Genomic DNA, 15,772 nt, shown 5'->3' on the forward strand with positions numbered 1-15,772 from the left:
CAGTTTCTTCTGGAGCCCATAGTAGGCACGACTTCCGCTGATGATGCGCCTTCGTATTTCCCGACTAACATTGTTGTCAGCCGTCAACAAGGATCCGAGGTAGACGAACTCGTCCACCACCTCGAAGGTATCCTCTTCTATCGTAACACTGCTTCTTAGGCGGGCCCTGAGCGCGGTTCCGCCAACCAGCATGTACTATGTTTTCGACGCATTCACCATTAGCCCGATTCTTGTTGCTTCGCGTTTTAGGCGGGTGAACAAATCTGCCACCGTTTCAAATTTTATCCCAATAATATCCATGTCGTCCGCAAACAAATTGTCCGGATCTCGTGAAAATCGTGCCTCGACTGTTAAGTCCGGCTCTCCGCATAACACCTCCAAGCGCAATATTGAACAGCAGGCACGAAAGTTCGTCGCCCTGTCGTAGTCCAAACGAACTGGAGTGTTCGCCCGAGATCTTCACGCAGTTTTGTACACCGTTCATCGTTACTCTGATCAATCTTGTAAGCTTCCCGGAAATGCTGTTCTCGTCCATGATTCTCCATAGCTCTACGCGGTCGATACTATCGAATGCCGCCTTGAAATCGATGAACAAATGGTGCGTAGAGACTGTAGTAGATAAAAAGACCATAGAAAATATAATATAAAATAAAAAATAATGCAAACTTGAATAAGCAGTTCTTAGCGTGTTTGAAATCCAACTGATCATCATAATTTGCCCGGAAGAAAGAAAAAGGCTATTGACTGTTTAACGATAAACTTGCGACGATCGACGCGCCACCATGTTTCATATAACGGAGGGTATTAGAACTAACTTGGAGGTGATGATTTTGAAATTATTTGGCAATTTGGAGGTTAAAATCCCCTCCAAACACTAGCGACTTTGCGGTGGGATGTTGACGTTTGATGACGAATAGGAATGGGGAAATTACAAACGGGAGAAGTCTGGTTGTGCAAAATTGAGCGTCCTTCTCGAATTTGCAGAGAGCGTGTTTGGCCGAGTGAGAGAGGGTTTTCCTCGAGCCGAGAACGGACGACTAGGCTGCGCTGGATGAAAGCTTCGGATCGATCAGTTGAATGCGAGTGAGAGTATGTGAAGGGAAAACGAACGATGGGTCGAGGCCGGCCCATAGTAGGCACGACTTCCGCTGATGATGCGCCTTCGTATTTCCCGACTAACATTGTTGTCAGCCGTCAACAAGGATCCGAGGTAGACGAACTCGTCCACCACCTCCAAGGTATCCCCTTCTATCGTAACACTGCTTCCTAGGCGGGCCCTGTCGCGCTCAGTTCCGCCAACCAGCATGTACTTTGTTTTCGACGCATTCACCATTAGCCCGATTCTTGTTGCTTTGCGTTTTAGGCGGCTGAACAAATCTGCCACCGTTTCAAATTTTCTCCCATTAATATCCATGTCGTCCGCAAACAAATTGTCCGGATCTCGTGAAAATCGTGCCTCGACTGTTAAGTCCGGCTCTCCGCATGACACCTTCAAGCGCAATATTGAACAACAGGCACGAAAGTCCGTCGCCCTGTCGTAGTCCCCGCCGAGACTCGAACGAACTGCAGTGTTCGCCCGAGATCTTCACGCAGTTTTGCACACCGTCCATCGTTGCTCTGATCAATCTTGTGAGCTTTCCGGGAATTCTGTTCTCGTCCATGATTTTCCATAGCTCTACGCGGTCGATACTATCGTATGCCGCCTTGAAATCGATGAACAAATGGTGCGTAGAGACCTGGTACTCACGGCATTTCTGGAGAATTTGCCGCACTGAAAAGATCTGGTCCGTTGTCGAGCGGCCGTTGATGAAACCTGCTTGATAACTTCCCACGAACTCGTTTGCTATAGGTGATAGACGACGGAAGAGAATCTGGGATAGCATTTTATAGGCGGCGTTTAGGATGGTGATTGCACGATAATTTTCACACTCCAGTTTGTCGCCCTTTTTGTAGATAGGGCATATAACGCCTTGCTTCCACTCCTCCGGTAGCTGTTCCGTTTCCCAGATTCTGACTATCAGCCGATGCAGACAAGCGGCCAACCTGTCCGGGCCCATCTTGATGAGTTCGGCTCCGATACCATCGTTGCCAGCGGCCTTGTTGCTCTTGAGCTGTTGAATGGCATCCTTAACTTCCCCCATCGTGGGAGCTGGTTGGTTTCCACTGTCCGCTGTGCTGACGTAGTCATCGCTTTCGCTGTCATGCAGTGTTGCTCAGACTCATTTCCCCGAAAAGAACATTTTCCGAACTACGAAGCCACGAACTACTACAACCATGCTCTATCCCCCTAAGATAGAAAAGCAGATGGTTAAGCTTGAGTACTGCACACAAAATCGATCAATTTTGATCCCAGAGAGCCACAATTCAAGTTTCGGTGAAATGAAATGAATGAGTGAGTGAGTGCGAATCATTTCACCGAAACTTGAATTGCGGCCCACCGAGATCGAAACTGTCGGATCCCATGTGCAACACTCAAGCCCAACCACCTCCCCCTCTATCTCAGGAATATAACGCACAGTTATAACAGTTCATGGCTTCACAATTCGAATTTCGGGGAAATGAGTCTAATCAACACTGCTGTCCTGACCGTCTGTGCTCCGGCACATCCCAGCTCGCGGCACGAAGCCTTTGCGGGATGTGTTGAGCTTCTCATGGAACTTCCGCGTTTCTTGAGAACGGTACAGCAACTCCATCTTTTGGCATTCCACCTCTTCCAGGCGGCTCTTTTTGTCCCGGAATAGGCGGGTTTGCTGTTTCCGCTTCAGTCTGTATGGTTCCACGTTCCGCGTACCATGCTGCAGCATTGCAACCCGCGCTGCATTCTTCTCCTCTAAAACCTCCTGGCACTCCTCGTCGAACCAATCGTTTCTTGAGCTCCGTTCCACATATCCGACAATGCTTTCGGCAGCGTCGTTAATGGCTGCTTTGACTGTCCTCCAGCAGTCCTCAAGAGGGGCCCTATCGAGCTCGCTCTAATCCGGCAACGCTGCCTCAAGATGCTGCACGTACGCATTGGCGACATACGGTTGTTTCAGCCGCTCGAGATTGTACCGGGGCGGGCGTCGGTACCGTACATCATTGATGACGGATAGTTTTGGGCGCAGTTTCACCATCACCAGGTAGTGGTCGGAGTCAGTGTTAGCGCCACGATAGGTTCTAACGTCGGTTATGTCGGAGAAGTGTCGTCCATCGATCAAAACGTGGTCGATTTGCGATTTTTACCGATCAGCAAATATAAAAATTTTAGTACCCAGAAGTTGGCAGTAAACTTCAATTTTACTATCAATTTAATCGTAATAATCTAATTTATGAAATTTATTAACGTTGGGAGGACATTTGAAACTTTTCATAAAAATATCGAGTTAGAGAGGTAAACTTACTTGGGAATCTGAAACAGATAGCATCGAGTTAGAGAGGTGTCGACGGTATCAAAGCATGCTAGATTAAAGGGACCGCGCATTCCATCGAGTTAGGGGAAATATCGAGATACAGAATATCGAGTAAGGGAAAGATGACTGTACGTCGAAATAACTTTGCAAAATTTGACATTAAAAATATTGACACATTATTAAATATTTTTTTTAATAGGGTGATAATTAAAAATATAATGGAAAAAGATGTTTTTTTTCAGTGGTAGTATGTATTAATATACCAAATAATTAAAATAAATGGAAATTTTGAGCGAAAAAGCAACTTGGAAGGTAAATTGCGCAAAAAATGTAACCTATTTACACTATACTTGATTTGTGTTCATTGCTTTTTCGAAACACCATCTTATTTAAAAGTAAGTGTCTCTAATGGTTTTTTATTTTGACCGTTCTCTATTACCATTCTTCCATGAGCTTGTGTTGGAAGTTTGAAAAACTTGAGAACAGAGTGTAGCACAGCCACTAAACGAAACTTCTTCCTGTGAAAACCATGGAGATGCATAGGTGATCTTGGTCTATAGTACAGTCGAATTTCGTTCGTTGCACTATCTTTAGGTGGGCTTCGTTTTAATTGGGCTCCCGTTAGTTGGGATATAGCCCACCTAAAACGAAGGTAAACGTCATTTTCGGACATAAGACGCAATTTTTCAATGTTGGTAGCTCTTACTTTCTTTTGGTCTATGTTATTTGACAGCTCGAAACTCAGCCCGATTAGTGAAAGTCTTTCACTAAGTGGGCTACAGGTTTAGTGCAACGAACGAAAGTTGACTGTAGTAATGGACGTCATACTAACATTCCATTCCTCTCCCGATGACCATAGGGACGTGCTCGGCACCGTTAATGACATTACTAAGTATGGAGTCCTCGAAATTGTACATTGATGATGAAATGCTACTTCCAAGCTATATCTGTTAATTCCCTGTGGACATTTCCCAGCGACCTGGTTTTCCGTATTTACCAAGGTTGGGAAACGCTGTTCTTTAAATGATGTTAAACAGTAAGTACAAAAATCCAGCTTCCTGACGAAGTCGTTGACGTGATTCCAACATATGAAACATACGAACTGCCAATGAGCCATTTACGATAAAAGAAGGAATTTTCTCATTTTTTGCTTACTAGTAGAATGTTTTCTTTTTTTGAATAATATGTTTATTATTTCACCTTGATACTCACATTTCTCACATAGGTTCTTTCAAATCTACCTATCCATGTACGCTTTAACATAAGCAAAATAACTCTTTTTCAATTTGTTTCTCTTTTTTTGTTTTGTTTTCACGAAATGATTCTTGTTTTATTTTCCTAGGTTCTATAATACAACGTCCTATTTTAGGTAGTGACCTTTTCGCTGTTGTTTTGTTTTATTTTTCTGTTTATATTACTATCCAGTTAATTTTCTGTTTTTAAATATATTATTCCTGTTTTCCTGCTGTATTTATTATATAAATACAATTCTCCAACTAATATTTGTTCTTTACGCTGCCTTATGTCTCTTTGATTTGCATGAGCAAAAAACAATTCAACTTGCAAGAACAAAGAACTGCTACGCTTCTTTTGCACGTCGGTTCACGTGTTTTTATGTACGTTATCTATCGGATCGTTATGCATGGTTTGTGTGTTACAGAAAGTACAAATAATCAGGGGACTCAACACCAGATGCTTTCCTTCGATCATATCTACTTACTACGCCTGCGACATCTCTGCGGAAAGGAAAATTTTGACTGAAATTTTGGAAAAATCAACACCTAAACCTAAAAAATTATCACTGGAAGCCAACCGGGGGGACCGAAGGAAAGCACCAGCTGCCACGCTGACCTATAGGAAAATGATTAAACTCTTTCGCTTTGAAGACGATGAGCGATGGAAAACTGCATCTCCACCGCATCGTATCGTTAAACAACAATTCAATAACAATAAATTAGTATAGTTCTTTTCTCTTGATCGCCTTTGGGGGGCGACTTTCGTTCCACACCCAATCACCCCCTGTTTGAAAAAGGGTTGATAGGGGGTGGGGGTTCTTCACTTACAGATTCACGTAGCTCTTACCTTATTACATACATACAGTTCTGTAACTGTTTTCTCTCGCTTCGCTTTCCTATACATGTTCTTCCTTAGCTCAATCACAGATAGTTCAAACACAATCATTTTTTCACGCTTAGTTCTCGTCGATAGTCTGTTTGGTTGCTTGTTTCTATCATTCAAGCCGTTTTGCGTTCAAATTTATGGTCGCAAATGGGGGCAATAATGCGGATTTGCGCGTTTTTTTCCTTCTGTTCTCTGTCAGATCATTTTCAATGTGCTCTTCATTTTATTCTGATCATTATGTACCTATTAGGCAGAAGATAGCCCCATTCAGTATCGTTCATAATTGGTTGAGAATATTGTTTTATTTTTCTGTCTCGTTCATCTAGGTTCAAGAAAATCCAGTTTTTTTTCGAATCGATTATTGAGATTTGTTGCTTTTAGAGTTTTTGTTGATTGGTAACTTGACTTTGAGAAATAATATTGCTGCTGCTGTAATGTGTGCATTCACAATGCTTTCCTCTTCCTAGATGAAGTATGAATACCACCACGATATTGATTGATGGCTTGGTTGAGTATTGCTGGTATTGGTAAACGGGTGTTTTCCGGAAGGGGAGCTTTTTAAGAGGGCATAGTAGATTCAGATCGTCAATTTGATGATCATTTTAACCATCCCTAGCAACACACCTTATATGGTTTTGATTACAGCATCTTAGTTAAAACTCAATCTGGTCATAATATTATGTATGCTGCTATGACTACTGTAACATGTGTGTTGCTCGGGTTTTGTGATAATTTTGACGATGTAAATTTTTGGAACTCTAGTGTTTGGTATTGTCTCAGTGAATACTATTGGATATTTGTTCATAGGTCAACTCATTTAATATGTCACGATTTGAAAAATGTCGAGGAAGTTATACTCTGTGTATTTTAATATTTCAAAATTGGAGGATCTTCTTCGTAAACTTGTTTGACTTGTATACTTTGTAAACATGGAACGCATCAGTTCTTTCTGCAAAGACTAATATTTCGAAATTTTAAAAAGCAAATTTATGTTTTGTTGTGGGTTTAAAAGTCAGCAAATGGGCTTGGGTTCACAAACGGACCAAAATTTGACTGCCAGCGAAGTAGATCCTGAAGAAGGTTTTCGAATAAACTAAAGTACGTAGTACATCAATGTTTTAGAGTTACGTTGAATTGTGTCAACTTATTGAAATGTTTCCGATTTTCGATTTTATATTCTTATATTCTTTTATATTCTTATATTCTTTGTTATAACATTACCAAAACAGTAGATTCCCAAACACCTGCTTTGCCTTCCTAAAAACCATCCATTTCGGAATTGATTCTCTTTTTTCGTTCAAAAACATTAGGCAGCAAAAACTGAGAGCACCAGGCGCACAATTTTAATACTTTGCACACGTCGACAACTGGGAGTTTTTCGGTTTTATGGTTTCGTATTTTTGGTTAAATCGAAAACTGCTTTCCTACTCTCACGAAATAGTGGTCGTTTGCCGTTCCATTCGAAATGGTCGTTTTTCATTTCTTTTTTACATAATTGTGTTAACTAGCAATTAGTTTTTTTTCCTTTGAATCACCTTATCTCTCGGCGTTCAGCTTAGCACAAATATTATCGGGAAACTATTTACAATTGGGATCCACTAGCATAGTGTTTTTTTACTTCTTAAACTGAAATTGAACAAAGCAGACATGCTTTCATTTAAAAGTTTTCTAACTACAGTACCATATTTGTTTTAGTATTTAGTTGATTAGAGGAAAATTGCGTTCTTTTTTTAGGATTTTACCAGGGGAAAAAAGAAAGTAAGTAATTGGTTAAACTATGCAGCTTACAATGCTCAGTACGATGCTTTTAAAGAATATATTTATTTGATGAATCAAATGATATGAAAAAAGTTCAGTCGTCGGAATTTTCGCGGACGTTAGCATACATTTACAGAGGTACATTACGTTATTGTGCTTGGTGCAAGTCTATGCGCAATTTTTTCAGAGTATTTCTCAAAAAAACATTTGAATTGAAAGTGAAAAAGTAGTTCGAACATTTGAAATATTCACAAAAACGTCGACGATTGAGCTGAAAACAAATCGAATGGTTCATCCTGTAGTATTGTCGGGGCTGATATCTGATTGCGTTTGTTACCTAACTAAGGGTATTGTATGTTATCATTTAATTAAATATGGCGACTTGGTTGTTCTGAATGCGATACTAGCTTGTAACTCTAATAAGGAGGTGTTTTTTCTTTTGTAAAATACATAACTTGGCTCAAGTAGGGGCTAAATGAGATTAGAATGGTTGGCTTTGCTTTCTTTGCTTGGTAAAATTTGTACACTTTCACAATTGGTTTCTGACTCTTTACACAAAAGGGAAGAAAACAAAACAACAATTTTCCGGACGCAAGTAGTTTTGGTATACTTGTTTTCACGAATGTTTTAAGTAGAACAAAGAGTATCAACTTATTGCTTGAGCTTTCCTTTCTTTTCTTCTGCAAACATTAGTTTAGGTTTTGTGTTCTGGCTGAAATCATATTTCGGGGCTACAATCAAATGCCATTCCAGAGCATTCGACGTATTTCCACCATGGACCCTCTCTGGCTGACGACAAGGGGTCACATCCACGTGCACAATTGATTTACATCATTGCTATACGAGTAGATTTGTTAATTCCTAGTTAACTACTTATAATTTTACAATCCTACGATTTGACTTTGACGCGTTAATGAACACGAGCACGCGTTGTCCTGAACCGGAGTACAAGCGATCAACGGGGACATGTGCGTGTGAGTTTCTCTGCGCGATTTCCTGAATGAAGTAGTTAATGAGACGAAAGAAGACAACGAGTACGAAAAAGCGTGCCCTCCTGAGGTTGAGGAGCGGCTCATTGGAACCTGGAAGGGCCAGGAGGATGTGCTGCATTAGTGCCTGCTGGAGCCGGCCAACCCCGCCAGCAGGATCACCGAGCATGTCATCAACAGGGCACTCGACACGGAGATTCGGTTGGAATTACTTGGCTTACCAGCCGTTGGTGTAAAGTTGCTGGTCGGTACGTTAATGATATCGACTCGGCGAGGACCTACAAAGTAATCGATATTGCATCAATAAAGGGATCTGTTTTTTCATATGAATTCTCATTTTACCTTCTCCAGATCCAGAGCCATTCTCGCTGTACTCGTCGTCTTCGTTGGAGTCGTAGTCTTCCCGGTAGTGATCGCCAGAACCTTCAGCCATATCGGACAGCATTTTATCTGTATCACTCTTGAAGGCGTTGTTGGAAACCTAAAAATTGTCGAAATTTTAATTACATGCTGCCCTACATTTTCAAGACAATTTTCAGAGATCATACCGCTTTGGTGGCTACATTTTTCAAATTGATCAGTTTATCGATCAACACCTGTAACCGACTGTCCCGTGGGAACTGCTCGTTGCTGCTGCTGTATGGCACTTCGGGGTTGTACTTCTGCGACATCGTCGGTGCACTATCGTGCGTATAATCTCCAAAGTACGTGCCGGTCCAGCAGTTCTCGTTACTGTGGTGGTACTCTTCATCTTCGCAAAGCCTGCCAATTCGAGAGATAGAAAAAACACAAAATTAGTCATCCCACATGGTATCAATCAGCGAAAATAATACCGCTATTCACCCAAACCAGATCTATCACCATTGGCGTAGCAAGGATGTTTTTTTAGGGGGCTTGGAGTACTTAGCGTTTTTTGGTGTCAACGAAGAAATATTCATCTCAATAATCACGATTTTATAGTTTTGGTGGAGTATTAGTCATCTTACTTTATGTGTTTTTGAGGATCATTTTGTTTTAAATCTTTATGCACATTTAGCATTTAGCAGAAAAACCTTTTAAACGTAACATTCTTGGGTATGTCCAAGAATCACCTTCTAAGTGTCCGTGGTCCCTTCAATCTAGCATACTTTGATCTCTCTGTAAGTCGATACCTCTCTAGCTCGATGTTCCCTAAATCGATGCGATCTGTTTCAGTTTTCTATGCGAGTTCACCTCTCTAACTCGATATTCCCATGAAAATTTTAAAATTCCAAATGTAAATAAATTTCATAAATTTGATAATTATGATTACAGTGATAGTAAAATGAAGGTTGATAAGTTATTTCCGGGTGATAAAAAAATGAAGACTATGTAAAAAGTGTCACGTTGCTAAATGTACTAAAAATTTACTATTTTTCACACTTAATTTACTATTTTGAATGTACTTTGTCAAAATAATCAAAATTTCAAAAATTGAACAATTTGTGTTCAGTATCTCGATACCTCCCTAAATCGATGGTCCCTTCAATGTCAAAAATACGCTTATTTTTCAATTGGGTATTTTACCTGTTTCAAGCTATTGACAGCTTTTTGTAGTTATACTGATGTAAACATTTCTTGCATTATACATGTGTACATTTTCATAGGATATTTTTCCTTCTTTTGATCTCATAATTATTGACATTGATGTTTATAATATTCTTATTCAAAATATTAGTTCTGAAATTGAAGTGAATACTTGCGTAAAGTCCTTCTCTAAAAAACATGTACTGTGCATAATTTTACTTTCTTACAAAAATAGGCTTTTCTTCAATTGATAATGTTAGAATAATCATAGGCACTATCCCTTTTTTGGGGCCTTCCTTAGTCGAGTGGTTAGAGTTCGCGGCTACAAAGCAAAACCATGCTGAAGGTGTCAGGTTCGATTCCCGGTCGGTCGAGGATCTTTTCGTAATGGATATTTCCTAGACTTCCCTGGGCATAGAGTATAATCGTACCTGCCACAAGATATACGAATGCAAAATGGTAAAGAGAAAGCTCTCAGTTAATAACTGTGGAATCCCTTTTTTTCAATATCATGTTTTGATTGCCAGAACTTCGCCTGTACTCGGGGAATACCTTAATGAAATGGTATAGGAAGTTTATCAATTATGTACTTATTATTGGGTCTTTATTTTCAGAAGCTCTTCCATATGTTCTTGGGAATTTTTTTTGCAGATTTTTCAATTAACGTAAGAGCTTCACAAATTTCTTGGATATCCACCATTTACTCTTGCAGGAATTCCTCCAACAGGTTGCACCTTCAGATGTTTTTTAAACTTTTCTCTAAGGGTAACCCAGATTTTTAACCATGAATGTCTTTACCAAATATTCAATGGAATTATCAACAGTACATTATTAGAAAAAATTATTTTGACAAGGATTTTTTAACAGGATTCCTATAGGAATTACTTAAGTGTTCCTCCTGATACATCTGGTGAATGTTTGTCAGGTAATCTAACTAAATTTTATTCCGGAAATCTTGATATAGATTTTTAAGACTGCTCTGGGAATTCCGTTAGCTATTGCTCCATTGTATTCTTCCAAAATTATTCCAATGGATTTATGTATACATATGAGGTATAAACATACATAAAAAGTATAGAATATTTCTTCATATTTTCCTCAATTGCTTGCTCCAGGAATAATAATAAAATACTCACGGAACACCTAATTCTATTCTTCTGAACATTGGTCTGATTTTTTCTATTGTTTTCTCATGGATTCCTCCATAAAATTCCTTCCATTTTCCTTGAAATGGCACCAACGGTGCTTCCGGAAATTTTCCTGAATTGTCATCGGATACTCACTATAATAATCTCAAGAAAATTTATTCTTTTCGATTTTTTTTAGCAATTTATCAGGAAACGAAGAGGAAAATTTTGGAGAAACCTACATTTAACTAAGACTAGTTTCGGTATTAGACAAATTTGATGTTTTAGAAACTTTTCATAAATTTAATTTTGAAGAAAATGATAAGCTTTACGTAAGAGCTTAAAAATTGGTTAGAGCATAACAAAGTTATGACAACTTCACTGAACGTCATATTTTAAAACTTCAAAATTTACCCTCAAGTCGCTTGTGCCACCTCTAAATCTTAATATTTTGGCCAAAACTTTAAAATTTCTCTTTTGATGTTACTTGATTCCAAAAATTCCGAATAATTGATTTTGTGAACTTTCGAAAAATAAACCACACCTTTCCAACCAAGGTATATTGAAGGTACAGGTACAGCAATCTAAGCAGTCACTGGATGCGGGGAGTGGTAAACCGAGAGGGGGTAAAAAGTGACAGCTGGCGGGTCAGCGAGCTGGTCGATATGTTTTTGTATTTTGCCCTCCATAAGTTCCTTTCGTATCCATAGATATGTTTATAATATTCAAGATCGTTGGGTGTGCCATCGTGAAGAGTGAAGGCAAGCAGGATAAAGTTGTCTTTAAAATGAAATCACATTTTTTTTATTCTAGACGCCATCATTTTCTTGCAGATAGAGATTGCGGGAATACGATTGCCAACACCAAAACCGTATGGTATAGTTTCATCGATTCCCGAACGTTAGATAGAGAAACCAATTGTGGCTATCGTCCTGTGCTCCACGATGATCGGTCATCATAGAACAAGCAAGCAATATGGAACTTAATACGCATTCCGCCAAGCAGCAAGAGCCACAATTCAATTCATTCAAAGCATTGTTGTACCTCATTTTTTTATTTGCCTGGATTAAAATTCTAAAACATGATAAAACGCTTCAAGACTAACGGTATTGAAACAAATTAATTTGCACTTTCGCAATCACTTCTCGGAGAAACTTCCCAACATTCTAATTCGGTCATCGCTGTCCGTTGCAACTTCTTCTACGAGTTGGCATTAGTTTGACGAAACCAATTGAGGGTGCGCTGAAAGATTCCGAATACGGATGATTAATATCTGCAGAAATTAGTCAGATGATCGTTCACCTTGTTGTCAATGAATCGTGTAGTATACTCTTGATTTTACTCTGCTACCTATAAAAGAACTATATTATCCAAAAAAGTTTCTAACTAATTCCTGATTTCTGTACAATATTTTACTTCCTTTTGCAAGTATTCATGAAGTGTGTGCACTAAACAAAACAAACTGAGAAGAGAAAAAAGCAGACTAGATTTCATGACATGCTGGATTATTTTACGAAAACAAAGTGGCCAGCTGTCGTATGGTTTTCCAATATGGCGGGTTCAGCAATTTGACACATCGTATTACCTTCCTTTTAGATACCTTGCTTCCAACTAGGCATTGCAGAATCCGTACTTATTTCATTTAAAAGTACGATCAAAGCAAGCGAAGAAAAACATCCCATCTGTATCGGTCCATGATCGGCAATGTATAGCAAAATGTAACAAGTTTGATAAATAATAGCAGCGAACGAGAGCCGTCAAGAAAGAGCGATGATAAAAATATTTTTTATCCTGTTTACCATGGATCGATGCACGAGATCTCACGTTTAAGCGGTGCCGTGTTATTTACGTGACCATAGCAACGAGTGAATTCGACACCGCTCAAACGTCAAATTAGTTAACTCGTTCATTGGTACATTGGGGGTTGGTAATTCATTTTACTGACAAGATAAACAAAAATCTGATAGCAATAGTGTCCCCCAGGTTTGGAGCTTGTTTAGAGGGGTTTTATCATGCGCTGTTATTCATTTCATCTGAACAGAGTTGTAGCAGTATACGATAAACAGGATCTCCAGAATTGCTGCAAATCATACAGAGAGCGATAAGTGAGAGGTTCTCTCAATTTTCTCAGGATTCAATCCCTGCTTCTAACAGAATTTGTAGAGCGGCAACAATAAATATTGAAATTAGAACTATTAATAATAGTCCTTGAGCAACTTCTGGTAGAGATTTTTGGACAATCGCAGATTTTTCACAATTTTATTTTGGGAATTAGGGTATATGTACCTGTTATGGACATAATGATTCCCTATTTCGCCATACGGAAAATTTGATTTTCTGCCATTTTTAAATCATTCTGTGTGTTAAGGCAGTTTGAAATCAAATATATCTTGACGTTGAAACATTCAAAAATATTCAAAACGTGAAAGTTTTCGAGAAAACACATATGGCCAAATAGGGAACCACTATGGCCATAACTGGAACACTCTCCCTATCGCATATTTTTCACAAAATTTCTAAGAAATAGAGCTCTCAAAAATTATGTGCGAGATCTGTAATTATTCCGACAAGAATGTTGTCCAAAAATCCTCCCCCAGAAGTTGCTCATGGACTTTATGAAATTGTTTGGCCTTGAATACATTGTAGAAGTTCTGTAAAAATCCAAAGAGAATCTAATTTTTATCATTCAGTAAATTAAACAGCTAATTGCCAGTGACATAATTACAGATGGAATACTCATCATTGCTCTCATAAGATTTTTTGAAGAGTTTTTGTCGAAATTATTGACCCAAAACTCTTAAAAAAATAGATATATTTATTGGAGAAACTTCCATAGACATTTGTTTGAATTTCTGAAGTTTTTCCATGAAAGAGTTACAGGAGCATCTGGAAGAGTTCTAAGAACACATGAAAATATTCTAAAAATAACTGAAGCAATTCAAATATGCCCCCAAGTATTTCTATATAAACTATTCTTCCTTTACAGATTATTAGCTGGCACCCGGCAAACCTTGTTCTGTCTTCTGCGATTGTTTGATTTGATCAAAGTCAAATATATGAACAAACACTCACAAATTTTACTATAATGAAGAGTTTCTGGCTTATGTCTAATTGAATGTATACGATTACAAAATTTAATGCGTGATATCTGAAACAAAATAATATTGGAACACTGGAATACGGATTTGTGAGAATTGTCTGACCCAAATGCCACCCCCCTTGCACCTACACCAATGTCTACAATAACCTTGAATCGTCCCGCATCAGAACCAATCATTAAGAAAAAAAAAAATGAACAACTCAGCTGATCCCGAACCAACCGACCGACATTCAAACCGCCCAATCGACCGCGCCGAGATGTCTGATGTCTAATTAAAATTCCCCTTCAATTAATCAATTGCTAATGGTTCGAAAATTGCGCGCAGAATACACAAACGGTTTGCAATCAATGCCATGGCTGCTGCTGCTGCTATGCACTTCAGAACGGGGTGCGCTGATGGGTGTCATAATGGCACTAACTAATAACAATCATTATCATGCAAATAGATGCTCCATGCAGTTAGCGCGTGTGTGTGTGTGAGTGTACGAGATCCGCTCTGCCCACATGCACACCCAGGGCCACATTTAAGGACCCCTCACTAATCACAGTTCGAAATACTTATGAACCAACTAAGTTTTTTGAATTGTATAAACAATTTGGAAAGTTCTAGATGATTAAAAAAAACAAAAAGGTTCCAAACCATAGGAAACGTATACATGCTGAAATGGAATTTAAATTTTCGTTGAATTTTTCGGAATGTAACATTTTAAAGGATTTTTAAGCAGTTTAAAACTGACTTCCGATAATTGGAACCTTATCCGGAACATAAACCTAAAAAGTTATTAGAAATATCTTTTAGTCCACTCCATTATAGTATCAAAAACGTAAATCAAAAAACTAAAAACGAAAATGGACCCTCAAATCCGGCCCTGACCTTTCGTACAACACACATGGTGCAACTGGCACTGCATTTACAGTGCAGCTGCATTTGCTGACTAGCTAGCGATGGATCGAGAGAGCGCGCGGCAGGCAGATAGGGATCAATCAGCGATAGGTGTCGGATGAGTGTCGGTCGTCGAGGCGAGTTGATGACTTCAGTTGGTTTTCAAATTGGATGTGATATGGAAAATAATCATTTGATTATTGCGGTTTACTGTCTGTCGGGCACCAGCCAGTGGAGCAGCGTGTTTAGATTAATGACGATGCGACAAGCGGGGTGGTGGTTCACAATTTGCATGGCTAGGGTCAAATACGGGGGTTTTGGAACGCTACTGAAATTTCTGATCACATTTGAACAAATTCATCCTAAACTATTTTGGACGAACAATTCGAAATTCTTAAAATGATTCCACTATTTTCTATAGGACTTGAATGGTACCGAGGTACATGAAGGATGCATTTTGAAGAATCGGTTCACAAAATCATATGATACATATACATAGGCATGCATTTTTCCCAACATTTAGCGAGATGAAATTTATGGGGACGCATGGTGGCTTACAATAAGAATCACGGTGAGAATCATTCATGTAAGCGTGGGGAAATGTTCCAAAACGCAATCATTAAGCCTTTTAGAAAATTCCTTCAATCTATTTCATACTTTAAGAAAATTATTTGAATTATGAGTTGTGCTAAAAAAATTGACTCACGCTTCTTTCGATGAGAGGCATAAACACGGTTTTAAAGTTTTTCTGCACATTTCTGTTGTACACCATTAAGTATAGGACAGAGGAGATCAATAACGAGCAACCATGCGTCTCCATGAATTAGTTCTAAAGTTTCAGAGCGCATCATGCTGTGTGT

At 39.0% G+C, this 15,772-nt stretch overlaps 1 protein-coding gene across 1 annotated transcript in view; it reads right to left on the reverse strand.

Moving 5' to 3' along the window:
* Positions 1–4,811: 4,811 nt before the first annotated feature.
* LOC5567811 (division abnormally delayed protein) overlaps positions 4,812–15,772 on the reverse strand; it is a 329,501-nt gene continuing 318,540 nt past the window's right edge. The window contains exons 7-9 of the mRNA XM_021839885.1: positions 8,806–9,019; positions 8,600–8,738; positions 4,812–8,535 (exon numbers count right to left, since the gene is read on the reverse strand). Of these exons, the coding sequence (XP_021695577.1) occupies positions 8,378–8,535; positions 8,600–8,738; positions 8,806–9,019 (511 nt within the window). The 3' untranslated portion in view covers positions 4,812–8,377. The remainder of the gene's footprint in view (positions 8,536–8,599; positions 8,739–8,805; positions 9,020–15,772) is intronic.

Source organism: Aedes aegypti, chromosome 2, assembly GCF_002204515.2.
Source record: "Aedes aegypti strain LVP_AGWG chromosome 2, AaegL5.0 Primary Assembly, whole genome shotgun sequence".
In the NCBI taxonomy this organism is placed as follows: Eukaryota; Metazoa; Arthropoda; class Insecta; order Diptera; family Culicidae; genus Aedes; species Aedes aegypti.